Source organism: Python bivittatus, unplaced genomic scaffold (genome assembly GCF_059951505.1).
Source record: "Python bivittatus isolate LINGU-HERP-01145 unplaced genomic scaffold, Pbiv_v1 ctg000260_np1212, whole genome shotgun sequence".
In the NCBI taxonomy this organism is placed as follows: domain Eukaryota; kingdom Metazoa; phylum Chordata; class Lepidosauria; order Squamata; family Pythonidae; genus Python; species Python bivittatus.
The window spans coordinates 1,871,047-1,892,668 of NW_028277055.1; the positions used below are offsets into that span (position 1 = coordinate 1,871,047).

The window sequence follows — 21,622 nt, forward strand, 5'->3', positions numbered from 1 at the left end:
ATGAAGGGGGGATGAAAGGTAGGTTGGGCTTAACTTTGCTGCTTCTGGTACTAATTTGGGCAGAGGTTGGAATGGCATGCTGATTTCACCCACCTGCTTAAGAAATGAAAAAAGGCCTTGCAGGATTAGATTAAAAATCCATCTAATCCAGTGTGTGATGGAGCTCGTCTCCAGGTTATGTTAACTAATGGTTGTTTTGTGATTCCTGGCTGTTGTGTGTTTTTATTTTTTTGTATATGTTTTATCTATTTTTATTGTGGGCTGCCCAGAGTCATGCATGTGAGATAGGTGGCTATATAAATCAATTTTCCTTGGTAGCCAGCCTTTGGGTCGCCCGCAGAGCAGGACCAATGGTTGGGACACTGTAGAGGTCTAAATTCTGCCTGTGCTAATGGCTGATTTCTTTATTCCCACTAGGAAACCCCAAGGCTGTAGTCTGGACTGGGTTACTGAAAATACCATCCTTAAGAGGGGGATGACAAATCATTTCTCCAGGAGCATCCACCCGGGAAAAAATGTGACAATGTCAGGATGGGGGTTGTGACTGCACAAAGCCCTGCCCCTCCCCTTTTGCATTAATTGTGAGGCACGTAAAAAAGGAGTGGGGCTTTGCAAAGTCAGGACCACCCTCTTGACTTTTTCGACCTACCCTTGAGGACACCCTGTTGCCAAGATAACTATAAGGAAATGTCTATGTAATCACTAGGAGTTGAGTTTGACTTGAGGTCCTTAATAGTCCTTTAAGGATTGGTTTGCTCAGTTCGCATCTCTACATCAATGCTTTCCAACCAGGGCATGGTGGACTTCAACTCCCAGAATTCCCCAGCCAGCATGGCTATTGATGAGAGTTCTGGGAGTTGAAGTCCCTACCCCCCTGGAAGCTACCAAGATTGGGAAACGTTGCTCTACATCAGTGCTTCTCAACCCTGGCCACTTTAAGATGGGTGGACATCAACTCCCAGAATTCCCCAGCCAGCATGGCTGGCTGGGGAATTCTGGGAGTTGACGTCCACCATCTTAAAGTGGCCAAGGTTGAGAAATGCTGTTTTATATGGTCCCCTGCATACTGGACTGGGGCAGGTTGTGCTTCCAGCCCAGCCCTTGTTTTAGCATGTGACGTGAACACAGTCGTGTGCTTGGTTAACTTTAGTCCAAGTTTCCCATCTAGCACAGAAGCAGTCCAGGGCTTTTGAGTATTTTATGGGTACATATGAAGCCAGCAGAGCCTTTGGCAGACCATTCCCCAACCCAGCGCTCTCCAGCTGTGAAGGACTCCAACTCCGAAAATCCTCTGCGGGCTAAGAATTCTGGGAATTAAATTCTAGCCCTTCCAGCCCCGAAGCGCCAGACTGGGGAAGGCAAGGGGCGGGATTGGCCTTGGAGGAATGACGTCAGCCCTAAAGCTCCTGCAGCCTGCTGGGTAAAAGGCGGGCGGAAGAGAAGACGCTCTGGGCGGCGCTCGAATAGACATCTAAGGGAGGACGGGGAAGAGAGGAAAGAGCTGCCCACGTGACCTCCGCGGGAATCATAGTGACATCGCCTAGAAGGAGAAGGTGGGTGATCTCGCGGGACGCCTCCGTGACGTCACTCCTGTGCGCCGCGGCGCCCCGGCTTCTCGCTGTGTCACCGCGCCTCAGAGTTCGGTTTCGCTCGCCTGGGCAGCCATGGAGTACCTCATCGGCATCCAAGGGCCCGACTTCGTGCTGGTGGCCGCCGACACCGTCGCGGCCTCCAGCATCGTTCACATGAAGCGCGGTCAGTCTCCGGGTTTCGCCTAGGCGGGCGGCGGCGCGTTGGCCCGTTTGGATGACCGTGGCCTGGGCTGAGGGGGAAGGAAGTCAGGGCGCTGCGGGGCCGAGTTGAAGCCGTGGGGCCTCCTTTACGCTCCCCTCGCCGCCGTCTCCAAAACGAAGCCCGCGGGCGCTCTTGGGAAGGACCGAGGGGTCGCGCGGGGCGCTTGCTTTCCCCAGCTCGTGATCGAAAAGGATCGAGTTAGGAACCGAAGGGAAAAGCGGTTCTGCGCCTGAGCTCCCGGAAGAAGCTGCCAGCCAGAGCAGACGAAACAGTGCGGGCCTGGCCTGGCCTGATCATTTTCTAAATTCCTGAGTTATAGTCGATCCTCTCCAAATGGGTTAAATTGCTCTTCTCGCCTATTGATCCGTAGAATGTTTGGGAGGTGATTGGTGGCGTTTCCAGAGATTTGGAAAGTTGGCGGGGAGAGAGCTTTGGTTTGGGGAGCCTCATAACAAAATGGAAGTCCGGGGGAAAACGAAACTAGGTGCCATAAATTCTTCTGAGACAGATTATCTTGTGCTGGATTAAAATACCAAACTGTGTTATTATATTTAGGAAATATATAGGACAATCTGGTGCATGCCATGCTTACAGAGAAATATTACCATTGTGGAATATACTCTAGAGTGAAAATGAATACTTGGGTCTGCACCATACGCTTAACTGGTTACTAAATTAGCTTGTGTTTCTGGGTTTGCATCACATTGATTCATAAACTAGCCAAGCAGGCTGTAAATGCACAATAAGTTAAGATATAAAAGTGACTGGGCTAAGCATACATAAGCTTAGCCATAGAATTAGATTTTTTTTTTAAATAGTCTGTGATTGAGATTATCTGTGCTAAACTGGTTTTGCTTAGATTAGGAAATATGGAGATGAAAATAAAATTTGCTGGATCAGAGTTAACAGCTCATAAAAAAGACAAACCCCTATATCATGCAGGCTTCACAGCTAGCATCAATCCAGTGGTGATTAGCTTCCAGACTAAAAGGCCATGTTCTAACCCCTGTTTTCTTTGCATATTGTAGTAGAAATGTATTTTCTATTTGAATGTTGGCTTAGTTTCCAACATGTGCAGGAATTATTCTTTTATTGATTACTTCAAATATACATTTTTGCTCTTTTTTCCTTCTCCTTGAAAGGACCTGTGTTTTGGTTGTAGCCAGCAATATATATGAAATGCTATATCCATGGTGCCAGCTGTACCTGAAGATGCAAATTTGGGTCTCACATCTTAATGATGTGTCATATGAACTGTCACGACATCTTCTCTGTGGGGCTTTAATAACTGTTTGAAAATTTCAGCTGGTCCAGAATCCTGTGGACCAATTGATAGTGCTAGTTCTAAGACACTTGTTATCCTATTGTTAAAAATAATGGTTTTTATTTATTTATTTATGTTTATATATACAGTGCCACCATAATCTGTACTACATTAGAGTTGTTTACAACAAATAGTAACAACAGTATGTAAAACCATAGACCAGTATTTTTCAACCTTAGCAATTTTAAGATGTGTGGACTTCAACTCCCAGAATCATTCCATATATCTTCAAGTCTCTAAGATTGAAAAACACTGCCATAGACTATAAAGCTTTGTATATGACATGGAACCAGGCTATAGCTGCTGATCAGTCCTGCCTGGCCATTATGAGTTTTGCAAGCGACTTCTTTCCTTGACAAGTGGAAATGCGAGGAAAGATCTTATGATTGCTCTCAGTCCTTGGAAGTCCCTGACAAGAGAAGTTAGATGAGCTCTCTCTGTGTTATTGTCCTGCTGGCAGGCAAAAATGTCTTCATTCTAGCAGGTCTTTGTAGCAGAAACTATTTACATTGTGCTGTAATTGGTTGGGTGCTTTAATTATTTTTACATTTTTAATTGTGTTTTTTATTTTTGTTAGCTGCTTTGAACATTTGATATATAATGCATTCAATATATAGCAGAATTGCCAACTGATTGGTCATCTGCCCTTTAATATCCTGTTAAATATTGATGGTTATTAGAGAACAAAAAATCTAAACAACTTGGTTATTTGGGTCCCACACAACTTCAGTCATATGTAGGGCTTGTTTATACATTTATTTTAGATCATGAAAAGTAAGAAAAAATGCTGTGGAATTAATTAGAAGAGTCATTACTCCCCTCGCTTTTGTTTCCCTGTATGAAAACTTCACATCTGATTATTCTTTTTCTGACAATGGTACATGTGCTTCTTTTCTTCTTCCATAATGGTATAGATCATGACAAGATGTTCAAGATGAGTGAGAAAATCTTGCTACTGTGTGTTGGGGAGGCTGGTGATACTGTCCAGTTTGCAGAATACATCCAGAAAAATGTCCAGCTCTACAAAATGAGGAATGGTGAGTGGTGCAGCTGACTTCCAATGAAAAGTAGACAGGAAGAAACTTAGGGCTCCATATTACCATTGATTTAGATGTTGACATCTTCAGGTACAAGGTAGAAATCTGTCCGTTCCTTCACCTATTTATGACCTTATGTCAGTTTCTCAGTCACTTTTGTTTTCCCAACTATGGTGAACAGTATTGCAGGGTGACAGCCAAAAGTGTTGTAAACGTTTAGTTTCTTGTATTTCTGCTGTTGTTTTGAAGTTTCTTACGTCCAGTTTGCATATTTAGAGTAATAGGAGTGTATCTGAGTGAAGGGGTTTTCATTAAATGCCTCTTATATTTGAAGTAAATACAGCCACTCTGGTTTAAGAAAATTAATATTTCAAGTGTCAGAATAATAGCTTAAAAATATTCCCCATAACATACAAGACATGGAATTATTTTACTTCATCAAATATTTTTTTCTGACTTCATTTTATGTAATCCTAGTTCTATAGATTTCTAGCTTTGTCCCCCTGCCTGCACACAATTTTTGTAAGCACAAAGTTTGGATACAAGCATTTTTGTAACTGCTAACTCTAAATAGACATTGCAAGAGTATGTATAGGTCTTTAGAGGTTTAGGGGGCAAGACCGCTAAGGCATCTTTCTGTGCAGCCACTTGTTCACAAACAAATGAAGTACTACTGTTCTGTTTTAGTACTTACCGCTTTGCACTATAAAATTTAGCTGACACAGTTGCTTACAATGAGTCTAGAATGATTTTTCAGTTAGCCATTGAATGTGTGATTTTGTCGTTTTCTTAACAATAGGATATGAGCTGTCTCCAACTGCAGCCGCCAACTTCACACGCCGAAATCTGGCCGATTACTTGAGGAGCAGGGTAAGTCAGTCAGCTTTTATTGGCTATTCGTGTTTGAATATATCATGCCTTCTCCCCAAGTCTTATGATAAGAGAATGTCATGGAACTTGCAGATGTGTCACCTGCATCATTTCCTGATACTTTAAAGATCCATGCTGTCTGTCCTTAAGATAAAGGGTTAATCTGAAAATAATTTCAAGTATAGATGGCGTATAGGAGCATGATGTGTAAGAAGTAAACTACTTTGTAGTGCCCAAACTACTTTGAGATTCACTTTAGTTTAAGGATTCTTCCCTTTTTTCACTCTTCCCATGCTCAGTCCCACGCTGTTGGGAGAACTGTTGATCCTCCAGTGAGGCTTTTTGAGAATACAGATGGCTCCCCAGCAAGGAGTGTTCCTCCTATAACTTTCTTACCGTAAGGTCCAACTGTCCATTTCTTGCAGTTCTGTCATTGCTTTAAGGAAACTGTGTAGAACCTGGTGCCTCCCAGATGCATTGAATTTCAGCTTCCATTATCCAACAACCTGGGTACTTAAAACTGGCTCTAGTCTTTTAATGTTCCATGATTTTTCATAATGGCTCAGTGTCACTTCCCAAGCAGCACTTCTTGCTTCGGTAGTGATCGGGATCTCAAGGGTGTTGCAGTTACACTTTGATAGAGGTGGTAATTGGCAACAAATAACTAACATGGCTGAGGCCATGTGTGAGAGGATTGTGGGAAGGCTGGGATGAAAACAGAAGGTATGTTAGACATAAACCCCCACAGATAGGAAAGGAATCGGTTAGTATAGGTAGTCCTTGCTTAACCACAATTGGGGCCGGCAGCTCCATCGCTAAGCCACACAATTGTTAAGCGAGACATCATGTAACAACGATGGGCTTACGATCTCACTTCCACCACAGTTGTTAAGCAAGTCACCCATGGTCATTAAACAGACATCACATGACTTCGACTTGCGATTTTACTGCTGGCTTCTCCCTTGACTCTGCTTGTGAAGCAAGCCAATGGCAATTATGTGAGTGCGGGGACGCTGTAGCGGTTGTAAATGCCTGCCGGTTGCAAAGCTCCTGAATCCTAATCGCATAACTGCAGGGATGCTGCAGTGGTCATAAATGTGAGGATTGATTGTAAAGTTACTTTTTCAGTGCTGTCATAACTTCGAACAGTTGCTAAAACAGGACAATTGTTAAGCAAGGACTACCTGTAACTTCTCTGCTAAACAGCAGCTCAGTCAGGACTGCAAAAAAGACTGGGAAGAAGGGATTCAGAAAGTCTCTGCCTTAATTAACTTAACTAGAAAAAGAAGGCCGGAGCTTCTTATTACTGTTTCCAGGGTTCAGTCCCTTACCTCTAATTCTTGCATTAAAACTCCTGATTGACATCTCTGTGATTCTTGCTTCCTTGATCATGCTTTGTGGTACAGGCCTTGACACCATGTTGGTACACAGGAGTGGGACATGGTATACCTTTCACATCTCTCTTAAATGGTGACAATTCTGTACATATCATTCGAACTGAAAATATCCCTTCCAGTTTATTTGCTAAGGAAATGTTTTCAAATATGTGCCATTTGTCATGTCCCTTATCTAAGCAAGGGTGCTATTGAATTTCCCCAACTAACAGGAGTTAAAGTAATATAGTACTATTATTAAGAGAAAGATTGTAACACAGTGATAGAGTAGTTCTTGGGTCACTTTGAGACTAGCAATTGCTACAAACCTCAGCGAGGGCGGATAACTGGTTATAATGGTCCAACACAAGTGTCTGACCGTTATAAGTATTCATCTGCTTTTCCAAGTGCACTTGAGGCATTTCCTGCCTCCTTTGTCAATAATACTGTTGAAGCTCTGGCTGATCTATGAAATATAGAGACGACCTGGGTGGTGGAGACTGTTGCTCCACCTACTCCCCCTAGCTCAATCCACATCTTGAGAGCAATGAAATTGACAGGTAGAGGGTTGGAATGCAAATGAAGAAACAAATGAGACAGAACATGAAGTGGGGCTTTCTTTGAGGCCCAGTTGAAAATCAGTTCCAAAATTCATGAAGGTTTACCTTTCTGCCTCCATTGCATCTGCACAGAACAGGCAGGCAATGCTCTTCCATATTGTGTGGGATCTCATCCATCAACATGTTGGGGAAAGTGAGCTGGAACAGCTGGAGGCTTGCTTTGAGCAATTTTCCTTGTTCTCTGCAGACAAAGTTGATTGGTTTCACCTTGTACTATAGAATTGAGCAGGTCATAAGGAGGTAGCCTTGGCAACCACTCATCAGGTTCATATACAGTCAGGTCCAGAAATATTGGGACATCGACACAATTCTAACATCTTTGGCTCTATACACCACCACAATGGATTTGGAATGAAACAAACACAATGTGCTTTAACTGCAGACTGTCAGCTTTAATTTGAGGGTATGTACATCCAACTCAGGTGAACGGTGTAGGAATTACAACAGTTTGCATATGTGCCTCCCACTTGTTAAGGGACCAAAAGTAATGGGACAGAATAATAATCATAAATCAAACTTCCCCTTTTTAATACTTGGTTGCAAATCCGTTGCAGTCAATCACAGCCTGAAGCCTGGAACGCATAGACATCACCAGACGCTGGGTTTCATCCCTGGTGATGCTCTGCCAGGCCTCTACTGCAACTGTCTTCAGTTCCTGCTTGTTCTTGGGGCATTTTCCCTTCAGTTTTGTCTTCAGCAAGTGAAACGCATGCTCAATGGGATTCAGGTCAGGTGATTGATTTGGCCATTGCATAACATTCCACTTCTGTCCCTTCAAAAACTCTTTGGTTGCTTTTGCAGTATGCTTTGGGTCATTGTCCATCTGTACTGTGAAGCGCTGTCCAATGAGTTCTGCAGCATTTGGCTGAATGTGAGCAGATAATATTGCCCGAAACACTGCAGAATTCATCCTGCTGCTTTTGTCAGCAGTCACATCATCAATAAATACAAGAGAACCAGTTCCATTGGCAGCCATACATGCCCACGCCATGACACTACCACCACCATGCTTCACTGATGAGGTGGTATGCTTAGGATCATGAGCAGTTCCTTTCCTTCTCCATACTCTTCTCTTCCCATCACTCTGGTACAAGTTGATCTTGGTCTCATCTGTCCATAGGATGTTGTTCCAGAACTGTGAAGACTTTTTTAGATGTCGTTTGGCAAACTCTAATCTGGCCTTCCTGTTTTTGAGGCTCACCAATGGTTTACATCTTGTGGTGAACCCTCTGTATTCACTCTGGTGAAGTCTTCTTTTGATTGTTGACTTTGACACACATACACCTACCTCCTGGAGAGTGTTCTTGATCTGGCCAACTGTTGTGAAGGGTGTTTTCTTCACCAGGGAAAGGATTCTTCGGTCATCCACCATAGTTGTTTTCCGTTGTCTCCCGGGTCTTTTGGTGTTGCTGAGCTCACCGGTGTGTTCCTTCTTTTTGAAAATGTTCCAAACAGTTGTTTTGGCCACGCCTAATGTTCTTGCTATCTCTCTGATGGGTTTGTTTTGTTTCTTCAGCCTAATGATGGCTTGCTTCACTGATAGTGACAGCTCTTTGGATCTCATCTTGAGAGTTGACAGCAACAGATTCCAAATGCAAATAGCACACTTGAACTGAACTCTGGGCCTTTTATCTGCACATTGTAATTGGGGTACTGAGGGAATATCACACACCTGGCCATGGAACAGCTGAGAAGCCAATTGTCCCATTACTTTTGGTCCCTTAACAAGTGGGAGGCACATATGCAAACTGTTGTAATTCCTACACCGTTCACCTGAGTTGGATGTACATACCCTCAAATTAAAGCTGACAGTCTGCAGTTAAAGCACATTGTGTTTGTTTCATTCCAAATCCATTGTGGTGGTGTATAGAGCCAAAGATGTTAGAATTGTGTCAATGTCCCAATATTTCTGGACCTGACTGTAGATTCTTTCAACCTTGTAGATTTCAACAGGGCCTCCTTTTGCTTGCTAAAGCCTTGCTCTTCCTGCCTGATTAAATCAACCAGGTTGGGGCTGGGCCTAAGATTAAAGGAAAGTGATAATGCCTCCTTGAGCACAGGATGGGTGTTTGCATGCTTAAAGGGGACATTTGAAGTAAGACCTTCATTAGAAAGCAACTCTCTTCTCTTGACCTGGAAGAACTTTCTAATTATAGGCCAGTCTCAAATATTCCATTCTTGAGAAGGTGACTGAGAAAGTGGTAGCCATTAAGTTTCAGGTACAGTCAGGACCAGAATATTGGAACAAGGATAACTGTTTTGGCATTTGGCCTCTGTACACCACCACGCTGAAATTGAAAGGAAACACACCCAGATGGGAGCGAAGTCAGGACTTTCAGCTGTAATTCAAGGGGTTTGACAAAAGGGGGGCACTAACCATTCAGGAAGTACAGCTGGTGGCATACACCTCCCCCCATCGTTGGTGGCTCATAAGTAATGGAACAAACCAACATCATGACAAACATAAGCATCACCTTTATGAAATCCTTTGTGGTCAATGACTGTCTGAAGTCTGGAAATGCCAAAACAGTTATCCTTGTTCCAATATTTCTGGTCCTGACTGTACATCTGGATGAAACTGATATTCTGGACCCATTTAATGTGGGTTTTCATCTGGGATATAGTATTGCTTTGGATGCCTTGGTAGATGACCTTTTCTAGAAACTAGGTGGGAGGCATAAGAACCTGCTAGTTCTCCCAGGCCTCTCAGTAACTCTGTGGCCATTGATACCTTTCTAGGCCATCTGACAAGATTGGGTTTTAGGGGCACTGTTTCACATATTGGGATGTGCCCAAAAGGTGGTGCTTGGGGAACTACTGTTTGACTCCTGCTCATTGGCCCATGGTGTTCCTTGAGGTTTTGTCTTGTCTCATATATGAAACCACTGAATTCACAGCTTTTGAGTGAGTGTATGACTTTGAGTGTCATAATGTTGATGACAGCCAATCTTATTGCTTCTAATTCTAAGGACATCATCAGTATACTTGGATGTCGTCTAAAGGGGCTGGATGAGAGAGAACAAGCTGAAATTAAAGCCAGGCAAGACTGAAGTGCTGTTGGTAAAGAAAAGGCTAGACTCTGGGATTGAGGTGAAGTTTGTTCATCTCAGGTTTACAGTCTAGGAGTGCTTCGTGACCCCCACTTGTCACAGGATTTGCAGGTCATAGTAGTGGTGAGGAGCACATTAGCACAATTACAGCTAGTGCACCAGCTGTGGCCCTCCCTGAGATGGTCAGACAGAACAACAGTAATCTACACCTTGGCGACAATCTGTCTCTACTCTTGTGATTCCCTTTATGATGGGGCTAGCCTTGGAAAAAGAAGTCTAAAACTTAACAATTGGTGCAAAATGGGGTGACCAAGCTACTGACTGGTGCAAGTCTAGGGATCATACGGTGCCTGTACTGAAAGAACTGCACAGGCTGTTAACTATACCCAGCACAGGTTGAAGTCAGTGTAGCTCAGCCATACCAATTATTTGGACTACAGTTCCCATTATCCCTGAAGGCTGGGCATGCTGCCTAGGTAAAATAGTAGTTCTAGAGGGCACCACATTAGGGAAGTTTGTGTATATAGGACTGAGCCAGGTAAGGAACTGATGGCCTGTTTTCAAATCAGATTGCTTTTCATGATCCAATGTATCACAGATAGCCTTCCACCTGAGGTCCGAGCGATCCCTACCCTTTTAGCCTTCCGGAGAGCCATGAAGACCTGGCTCTTCTCTCGAGCATTGGGCTAGGATGGAGGTTGAGCAGGGAGGCTGCTTGGTCCTGTGCCTGGAGAGAAGGGTACTTCAGTTTTTATCTTTGTTTTTACAGGTGGTTGTGAGCCGCCTAGAATCATTATAAGAGAGAGGCAGCCATATAAGTCCTGTAAATAAATAAGTTGCTTTTTGTGATCCTTGAGAAAAAGTAAAGTCCATGACTTCTGTATACTTAATGAAACTGAGCAAATATGTATAATTCTGGAATTTGGCTTTTGCCTCCTTTATTCTAATATGCTAATTGTAGGGATAGGAAAGCCAAAAGTATGGAAATCAGGTTCTGGCCCAAGGACTTTGTAACATACATTTGCAGCCCTGAGAGCAAATGAGCTCTAGGAAGATGGGCCCTGTGATTAATATGGGGCTAAACGGCAGCCACTGTAGTGCTGGAAGATCCCAAAGCATAATTGCCACTGTTGAGCACGGTTGCATAAATTACAAGTAGTCCTTGCTCAGTGACCACAATAAGGACTGGAAAATTGGTCGTTAAGCAGGGTGGTTATTAAGCAAGTCACCACCTAACTGGACCTGATTTTACAACCATTTTTACAATGGTCATTAAGTGAATCGTGTGCTTGTTAAGCAAATCCAGCTTCCTCAATGGATGTTTTTTGCCTGAATTCGCTTAATGACCATGGTGATTTGCTTTATGACCATTGTAAAAAAAGTTCACAAATTACGATACATGACCATGGGGGGTGGTGCAACGGTTTGTGACGGTTATAAGTGCGAGTACAGGTCATAAAACACTTTTTCCGAGATTGTCGTAACTTTGAACTGTCGTTAAACAAGGTCATTAAGCAAGGACTACCTGTATACTCTGAATACTAGAAATTGTGAATTGTTCTAAACCATTGTTTCTCAAACTTGGCAACTTTAAGGTGTGTGGACTTCCAATTCCCAGAAGCATGGGAGTTCTAGGAGTGGAAGTCCGCACATCTTAAATTTGCCAAGTTTGAGAAATGCTGCTCTAAACCATGGAATAAGCACTGATTCTCCTCCATTTAAGGAAGGAGATGAAAGATTATAAGCTCAGACCCAGTGTATTTGCCATGACATCTGGAAGATGCCTTTATCTTGTAAGGCTAACAGATCTTTAAAGTAGGAAAGAACTTTCCTTGCACTGCAGATTAAGAGAGTGGCTTTGTAAAACCTCCTGAACACCGTATGGTGGAGACGTGATTCAAACCATCATGAGCTTGTGGCAACTACAAAACACCTGCTCTGAGCTGGGTCTGTAGAAAGACAAAGGAAGCATTTGTGTCCTCTTTCCTCGTTCCCTTGAGTTCCTTGATCCAGCATTTTTCTTCCAGCTGCTTCTGATATGGTTCGTGTCCTGTCCTCCCTTTTAGGAAAATAAATACAAGCATGTGCCTACTCATGACTAAATGCTGCAGGGCAGAAAAAGCCAAGTAAAAAAATGGAAATTGCATGTGATCCGCCAAGTTTGCCTCACGGCTAGAAATGGTTGTTTTTACAGGAGGGAGGGGCCCTGGCTTGGTGGAAGAGGATGCTGCTGTGGCAGGCAGTAGGCCCCAGATTAAATTTTTGGAATCTACAGGTAAAATCTCTGACTCAGTCAGAGTAAAGCAGTCTGGTGCACTAGATCTATTGAGTGTCAGTTCCCATAATCCCCAGGCATCAGTTTGTGGAGCACAGGAATCAGCTAGATAAGTAGGCTCAATTCATCAGTGTCCAGTGTTTGTGCTCTTCCTCAGGCTTGTGAGTTTTGTAATTTTGGATTAGTTGCAAAATCTACCTGGCCGTCACTTAGTTGCAGATCAGGTTCCTGCGCAGCCATAAGTGACCTTCAGCATATTCAAAGCGATGACTGCAATGAAAGCAACATGAAACAGACCCTGCATTGCAAAGGCATATTTTTCTCTGGACTCTGCCTGTTGGTGCTGTTAATGGTGCCTGTTATTCAACATATATGACACCGCTGCTCCGTGAGCTGCATTGGCTACCAGTTTGCTTCTGGGTGCAATTCAAGGTGCTGATAGTTACCTTTGGGTCCAAGTTATTACAGGACCATCTCTCCCTGGTTGTTTCTATCTGTCATAGCCGATCTGTCAGAAGGGCCATACTACAGGTACCATTGGCTAAGGAGTGTTGTCTGGCAAAGCCCAGAAGGGGAGCCTTTTCTGCCGTGGTGCCTGCCCTCTGAAACATCATCCCCCCCTGAGATTAGGCTGGTCCCTGCTGGTCTTCTGTTGGGCCTTGAAGACTTGGTTCTGTCCTTGAGCCCCGGGTATGTGATGGCACCTGTCTCCTCGTTGTGTTGATGGCTCTTTTTATGACTTTTCTGGCTGCTGTGTGTTTTATTGTGTGTGTGTGTGTGTGTGTGTGTGTGTGTTTATTTATTTATTTTAATGTTATGAGCCACCCAGAGTCATGTATTTGAGATGGGCAGCCATATAAATTGATTAAATGCATAAATCAAATAAATAAATTCATCTGTTGTTTTTGTTTGGTACCTACTTTAATGAACCCTTTCGTATCTCAAATGAAACCTTTGACAGATCAGCACTTTACTATATCATAATGGCAAATACCAGCTTCCAAATAAGCTTGCGTTTCATCCAAAATGCAGGGATGCTACTTGATTTACCACGGGAGTTCAAGCTCTTTTCCTAGAAACAGAAAACCCTGATTTGAGATGGCAAAGGAATTTGCCTTGACAGCATGTGTTGCTAATCTTTTATTGAGAAAGTGCTACTTAGAGCAATCAAAATTCTGAGCTGGGAGAAGGGTGATGCCTCTCTTCTGTGTGGGGGAAGTGAGGTGTGGTGTAGTCAGAATTGAATTTATGTTTTCAATAATCTTTAACCCCACTGATTTCAGCATTCAGGTAGCACCAAGCTGTTGACTGTTTAGCGGGAGTGTTGTTTGGGCTAATTGTGGAATGGCAGAGCTGTCCCCTCCAGATGTCTTGTATGAGCAGGATTTGATTCTGCATTGTTTGTTGATATAGGTATAGTATATGTACTTAGCCCAGAAGGCTCAACTTGTTGAGAACCACACTGGAAATGTCCACGGAGATAATAGTAGATGCTTGAGACAGACAACCCTCAAAGGCCATTGTCACTCATGGCTTCCTTGCAAGCATCCAACCACACTGGCCTGAGTCCTGTGAAAAAGAGACCTCCTTGGTTTTAGCCAGTATAGCAGCTCCAGCGTGCCATGTGCCAAAATGTATGTCCTTGCATGCACTTCCATCCTCAGTTTTAAATGATCCAACCTATAAAAGAGTTGATAATTCCAAGGGGGTGAAAAGCATCAAGGACGGGAAACATGGCAATTTTCTTCTGGAATCAGCCAATCTGGCTGCTCTGAGGGTGGTTTGTAATTTGTAAATTCAGGGTATTCAGTCCAGAACATTACCACTTGCTTTCTTTCTGTTCTGGAGAAATCAGTGTGTCTCAGGAAAGAGCAAAACATTCTGTACCCAGAACAGAGAGTTTTGAACCACAGCTAAGAAGTATCTTGGAGTGTAATCTAATTTTTAAAAAAGGATACAGAAGTTTTCAGTTAGTCCAAGTTATATATGTGCCTGGAGTTTATTCCTAAGAAGCAAGTTGACATGAGTACAAATTGGCTTGGTAGGTGGGGCTTGAGTGGAAAGAGTGGATGGAAATATAGTGATAAAAGTGCATGCATGTACATGGTGGTATGGCTTTCCTATAATTATGTTCTTTGCATTGAAACAAGGATATGCCACATCTTTCAAGATGGAATTAATTTAGTTATATGCAGACCATCATTGTTCCAGGGGGCCCAGCTTGCTTGTGCAGGGCTCAGCCTAGAACTGAGCCATTGTCCTGCCCACTGCAACCCTTGCCTTCCCAAGAAACCAGTGTATGGCATCTAGCCATCAAAATGCTGCCTATTGCTGCACACTCAGCACATTATGAGATTATTTTTCTTTTCTTTCCATTCTTGATGCCATCCATTTTTCTTTTCTCACACCTGTCCTAACATCTGCCTTTTTCACCTGCACAGCTGTGCATTTTACTGTTGCTCCATTGGCATTTATGTTCTTCCCCCTCCTAGCTTAAGCTGACATATTGATTGATTGATTGAACTTACTATATGTATTTTCAGCTACCCGGTTTATCTTTGAGTATGTTGTATCTCTTAATTTTTATGGAATTGTAAGAATCAGCAAGCTGTAACAAAGCATGAGACAGTTGGGGTGGCCCGCAAAGCAAATGCCATACACCATTTTATTGCTTAGTATGTTTTAATGTGTCATGTTATTTTGCATTAATTATTTACGGTTTCGTTATCTTTTGTACACCACCCAGAGTCGCATAGTTTGAGTTGGGAGGCCATATAAACACATGCAAAGATTGTAATTTTGTCGAATGCTTCATTACACCATCCTGTTTTTGCTGTGGACTTCTTTGCAACTCCAGCAAAGAATAACCCCCACCCCCCAAATACACACTAGCAATCTTAAATAGCAGAAAGAAATTAAACCACAAAAATAAAATAAGCTGAAATAAGGCCTCCAGTTCTGAGGCAAATCAGCAGATTCTGTTTAATTTCTCTCTGAAGACAAGTTAATAGAATAAAGTTGTTTGCTGTAAAAACTGAACATGAAGCTCACAGTAAATATAGTAAGAAGATTATCTTTGTGTGTATGTATATACACAGGCAGGGTGTGCCATAATAGTTAAATTTTCTTTCTTAGTCTTTTTGCAAGAAACTGTCTCTTCCACATTTTTTTGAAAAAAACTACTTTTTAATCTATCAACCTTCTTGTATATTTCTTGACCCTCAATTGGGTTAGATATCCCTTTCATTCTGTAGGGTAGGGTTAGGGTTGAGATACTTTGTTGATTGATCAGTTATCTAATGCTCCTTAATTGTGATCAGCTTTTCCACGAAGCTCAGAGGCAGAGAGAGAAGAGGGTTTGCCAGTTGGGCTGGCATGGCAAGCTGGCCACTCTTCATTCCTGACTGAAAACTACTTGCTGTCCAGCCCTGCAGAAGTCAGGTTCATAGAATCATAGATTCAGAAGGGCCATTTAGGCCATTGAATCCAGCCCACTGCTCAGTGTTGGAATCCAAATTAAGACATCTAAGACAGGTGACTGTTTAGCACAGTGTTTCTCAACCTTGGCAACTTGAACACGTGTGGACTTCAACTCCCAGAATTCCCCAGGCAGCATGAAGTCCATATGTCTTCAAGTTGCCACGGCTGAGAAACACTGGTCTAGCATCTCCTTGAATATGGCCATTGTTTACAAGCCCACCACCTTCTGGGAGAGAGCCAGGGTCTGGCTCTCTGCAATATTTCCTATTGTCACTCACTGGTCTGAACAAACCATAGTTTGCCACCCTCATATTAGGGTTGGAAACATTTATTTGACCTAGGCTGTGGTTTGCATAACCTAGGGAGAGAACTGGAACATGTCAGGGGAGGAGGCAGAAATATGCAAGTGTGAAGGTCATTTGCAGTGAAATTGATCTGGAGCTTGTGATGTGTGTAGTTTTGCAATATAGGCATCACTCAGCTCATACTAACTTCTGCCTTTAACCTTTAACTACAAAGATAAATTTCTCTTTCTTAAAATCTAATCTGCAAATGGGATTGTTAGCAATCCCTATCTTTAGTGTGCTTAAAGCCAAAAACCATTTTAATTTCTACTTAGAGTGGTTAGATATCAATTATATTCTAGAGTTTAAACTTCCAAATAATTTTTTGTTTGTTTCTGTTTTTGCTAAAAATTTTTCTGCAGAATTAATACTTCCATTTGGGGAGACTTTGCCTTGTCAGTTGACTAGGTCTCTTGATGTTCAGATGAACCCCAACCTGGCCATTTGATCCTGCTGTGGTATATTCTGCAGGTTATCTGTCTCTCTATCTCATCAATCAATCAGTCAATCATATGGTTTTAGAAGACATATTTAGGTCTTAAGAACGGAAGGATCGAAGAAGGAATATTCTGTGGAGTACTTCCTTTTTTCTTTTTTCTTTTTGGAGGAGTAAATTTTCAACTGTTCCATTGCAGGCTGTAAGGAAGATCTCTACTACTCCCCCTTCCCCCTGCAAGGATGTGTATGCATACAATTACTGGTCTTTTCCCAAACCCTCTCCCTGCTGCGTGTTGCCTGCTTTCATGGCCTTGCAAGTTCACGTGACCTTTGGAGCAGATGGCCCAGGTGACACTGGCTTGGAGCATCTTCACTAACGAAGGCAATTTAGCATGCCGCTTGGCAAAGCCGGGTTAGCAGGATGTGACATGGCGAGACCGTGTCTCCTTCCTCTGTGTGCCAGGTCCCTTGAGGCCTGATCCTGCCTCTTTCTCTCCCTCCCCTCCTTCCATGTCTGGGTTTGCCTTCTAGCTCACCTGCTCCAGATGGGCTACACAGCAGGGAGGACACTGGCAGAAGCAGATGTGTTTGTTTACCGGAGATGAAATGTTGCGCTCTTACAGATGGCAGGGCCCTCCAGCAAACCGTGCACTTTGACACCACAGTCATGCCACTTGGTGCAGCAGGGAGGGAAATGTCTTCCTCTTCTAATACTGCCCCACATTGCATTCTGAATGAAAGGCAAATCCAGGTTCAGCACTGATTGGCACTGGAGAATCCTTCTTTTTTTAATCTTCCAATCTCTACAATACCTTTTTGGAGGTACAGTGACTAGAATAGCTCGTTTCAAATGTAATCTAGCCATAGGTTATGTATAAGGCCATTATGTTACGGGCAATTTTATTTTCAGTTTATATTCTAATTATTCAAAATTAAAAAAAAAACTTTTGGGGTGTGGGGGGGGTAGGGAACAGCAGCTCACTGGGTTAACATTTATCTGCCATAATTTCCAAGGTTCGTTCTTTATAAGTCATATGAAATCCCTCTAATGCAGTGTTTCTCAACCTTGACAACTTTAAGATGTATGGACTTCAGCTCCCAGAATTCCCCAGCCAGCCATGCTGGCTGGGGAATTTTGGGAGTTGAAGTCCACACATCTTAAAGTTGCCAAGGTTGAGAAACACTGCTCTATTGTATAAATGAAGTTTGGGTGTCAGTTGCCCAAAAGCTGAGAACGTAGCCAAGCGGGGAAGTGATTTCATGGTAGAACTGGTGTTGCTAATTGCCAGAGTGGGGATATGCTCAATGATCTACTGCTCAGACCCCTTCAGTCATGTGATTCTAATCACAAGATGCATTAAAAGGGCATCCTATTGTTTGCCCTAAAGCCTGAGATATCAGAAGGGCAGTGTTATGTTTTTTGCGCACCCATGAAAGTAAAAAATATGGATCTAAAGTACAGTGTATCTGAGGCTGGGTTATGAAGGTCATGGTTCTTGAAAGAAGCATATATTGCGCTTTAACCTCTGGGGTTGGACTGAGATTTTACCTCCTTAGTCAGGCTTAGCTGATCACCACAATTAATGCCAATGTTTACAGTCTTTACAAAGATGTCCTTGTTCAGCAGAACTTGCAATGTAGGGCTCTTGCAGGTTGTCATTCATTTAAACACCAACAAGTAAGCTGCAGACTGAGTTGATTACAGCTATTTAGGGACTATGTGCCATTGATTAGTTAAACAGGGGTCCCCAGACTCTTGGGGCCAGTGGACATATTTGGCATGTTGAGGGCTTTTAAATGGAAGGTTGCCATACAACATGTACCTATTTGCAAATGGTCAATTTGATTGACTGAATAAGTGCCATCAAGTCAGTGTTGACTCTTAGCAACACATAGATTCTTTCCAGGATGGTATGTCTTCAGTTAGACCTTTTAGGTCTCCCAGTAGTGCATTCATTTCTGTGGTTATTGTGTCACCCACCTTGCTGCTGGTCATCCTCTTACCATGCCTTCAACTTTTCCCAGCACTGTGGTCTTCTCAAGGGGTCTTCTATGTAACATGTCCAAAATATGATAGTTTGAGCCTAGTGATTTGTGCCTCCAGCGAAAATCCAAATGTATTTGTTCTATGATCCGTCGGCTTGGTTTTCTGGCTGTCTGTGGTATCCTCAAGAATCTTCTTAATGGCCCAGTTCACCAGAAGACAAACAGGTGAGGTTGATTTCTGCCGCTCTGCCTAGCAACCCTGGGTGCTCATTGTCAATCCCCAGCTACTTTTGTCTTTTGGGGAGCCAACTGATGCATTTTTCTGCAGGCAGTCATCAGATTGTTTTCAAAGAATACCTCTTCTCTAAAACAGAGAAGGGTAGAAGGTTTAGCCGGCACCTAAGTTGGAAATCTCAGGAGCAGAAAGTTTGGGAGATGATGGGACAATTGCACAGCATTCATCCCCAGGTGTGTTTTGTTATAATGTTGCTTTTAAAATTTATAGTTTTAAACACCTTTTCGAATTTATAGTTTTATACACCTTTCAAATTTCTAGGTGCCCAGGCAGATGTGCAGAAGAAACAATCAAGCTCAAAGCAACTGTATATTTACAAACAAGTTACAAACTTGTATTAAAATCATTAGCATTTAAAAAAAAAAGATGAGGCCTCTTTGGGAGAGTCCTTAGAAAGCTGATTTATACAGGTGACGTATCTTGCAGCTTCTTTTTGGTAAAGATATGCCCACAGCTTAGCTGTGATATGACTTGATAATGTTCCATCTGACTGCTTGCATTGGGCTACCAATCTTTGTGGCTCCACAAACAAGTTGCAGAACCTGTTTCTTCGGTGGACTCCTGCTTGTTGTTTGCCTTTAGCCTGATTGAAACTGTATGTTAATGTTTCTAATAATTGCCCTGCTTTACTTTCCCTTCTTTTCCAAACTTCTCTCTGCAGGGGAGTGGCATGTGTGAAGGTGTTACTACCTTGCTCTGCAAAGTATCAGGAGTCTGAAATTCCTTGTGCTAAATGGCCTTGTTGGAAGCGCACAATGATTTTCTGTCTCCTCTTTTCTGTTGGCTAAACACACACAGTGGTGCTGAATTTCCTATTCCAGCTCAAATTCGTTCAGTATTCTCTCCAGAAATGGAAAATTTCACTCTGCATCTAGATTGCCTTGCATTGTTATGAATGTTAACTCTGTAAGCATTTGATGGATTCATTTGGATGGTGGTTATCAGCCAGGGACTTGTGTTGCTTGGAAAGGTTGTCTTAACATTCATCCCTCCTTTCCTGCTCCTTCCCTGAAATTGCAGTCTTTAGAACTGTTTTAAATTTGCAGTCTGCATCAGCATCCAAGATGGTAACATGTGGTTTTAAATATTCAAACTGTTGAGGACTAAATACTCTAAAACAAAACCTTGTTTTAACTTGGTATGATAATTGGGCTTTATTGACTCATGTTAGGGTAAAACTATGTGATCTAGAGTTAAAAATTTAACATGCAGTCTTAGAAAATGGATGTCCCTGGGGCAAAACTGGTTTGCAAATTCACTTGTAGTTTCAATGATTTGTTGCTAACTAGTTTAGCATTACACTTGTATAAACTTTTTGCTTATCAAAAACTCCCATCATTTTTCACCCTGCAGGGGTTGGTGAATGTGTGTGTGTTTGTGTGTGTGTGTATATATAAAGGGGGGGAAAGCATGAGAAGGACCTAAAAGCTACCACAATTTTCAAGTTGTTCACTATGCCTAACAGTTTTGTAAGACCAGGTAAGTTTTCCTTTTCTGCAGACTCTCCCTTTAAAAACTTGGAATAAGCAGATGGAAAGTCCCTTTGCAAACCATTCCCTGTGAATGATTGGGAAACATCCCAAATGACTTTTTCCCCAATTGCTTTCCATGTTTAGAAAAAATAGGGAGAATTAGAGGTGCCATATTCTTGGAGCTGGGAAACTGAGATTTCACCCACATCAGTCTATTTTCCAAATACTAAAACAGCAATTTTTCCTATTTGGCACACTCTGCCCCAGCTTGATTGATCTTTTGCTGCCTTGAATTTCCTTCTCAGTGAATTCATATTTTACATGCTGTAATCATTTGTATTTTCCATGTGCAAGTAAATGGTTCATATTTATAGCATTCTGATTGTTTTGTGATTTGTAATGTTATATTGCCCATGTTAAATATTGATAATTCTGTATTGTCCATGTTAAATACTAAGTTATATTTAGTAAACCAACAGTGATTAATTCCAGAAGTAAATAATATTCCGCATTTAGTAGCCTGGGTAGAGAGAAAGATATCTGTCTATCACTGCACATGTGTATGGTCCACAAAGTGCCACTCAGTGGCTTTGTGCAGCCCAGATTTAGTGTTGCCCAGAAAACTTGATTAGTGGTAGATTTTCTTCATAATACTTCCCTCACACTGGAACTTGCTGCTGTGAGACACAACACAACTTGGATGGCTTTAAAAGTTAAACCAGGAGAGGGATTATTGGGCACTACAGTTCTCATTATCCCTGGACTTTAACCATGTCGTTTGTGGCTGATGGGAGTTGGAACACAAGCAACTTCTGGAGGGTTTTAGAAGCCTCTGAAGATAGTTGGGTCTGCTATCATGGCTAATAATCAATGAGAGACTCATGATTTAGACTGAAGCTCTCATGCCCTACTTGAGAATTTCTGGGGCAGCTCTTTGTGGCCTCTGAAATGGATTGGGGTCTAATTGAGCCTGACAGTTTTTGAGCTAAAATGTCAAAGCACATTGCTGGTCTTTTTATAAGATGTATAAGTCTGATAGGGCAATCTGTTTCATGTTACAGCTTCCCTCAAAATACGTTGGGTGCTCTCATTTGTGTCACAAAACCCCACATTTTAGCTTACTTTATACTTCAGAGGAGCATCAGAGCTTGATAGCTGTTTCTCCAAATTCTTAATTTTAAAAAGCTGCGCGTTATTAAAATGACAATGTAAAGAAGAAAACTAATGTTTTTGAGATTGCGGGGGGGGGGGGGAGTAGCAGTCT

At 42.4% G+C, this 21,622-nt stretch overlaps 1 protein-coding gene across 1 annotated transcript in view; it reads left to right on the forward strand.

Moving 5' to 3' along the window:
• Positions 1–1,581: 1,581 nt before the first annotated feature.
• PSMB2 (proteasome 20S subunit beta 2) overlaps positions 1,582–21,622 on the forward strand; it is a 28,995-nt gene continuing 8,954 nt past the window's right edge. The window contains exons 1-3 of the mRNA XM_007429519.4: positions 1,582–1,755; positions 4,033–4,155; positions 4,955–5,025. Of these exons, the coding sequence (XP_007429581.1) occupies positions 1,665–1,755; positions 4,033–4,155; positions 4,955–5,025 (285 nt within the window). The 5' untranslated portion in view covers positions 1,582–1,664. The remainder of the gene's footprint in view (positions 1,756–4,032; positions 4,156–4,954; positions 5,026–21,622) is intronic.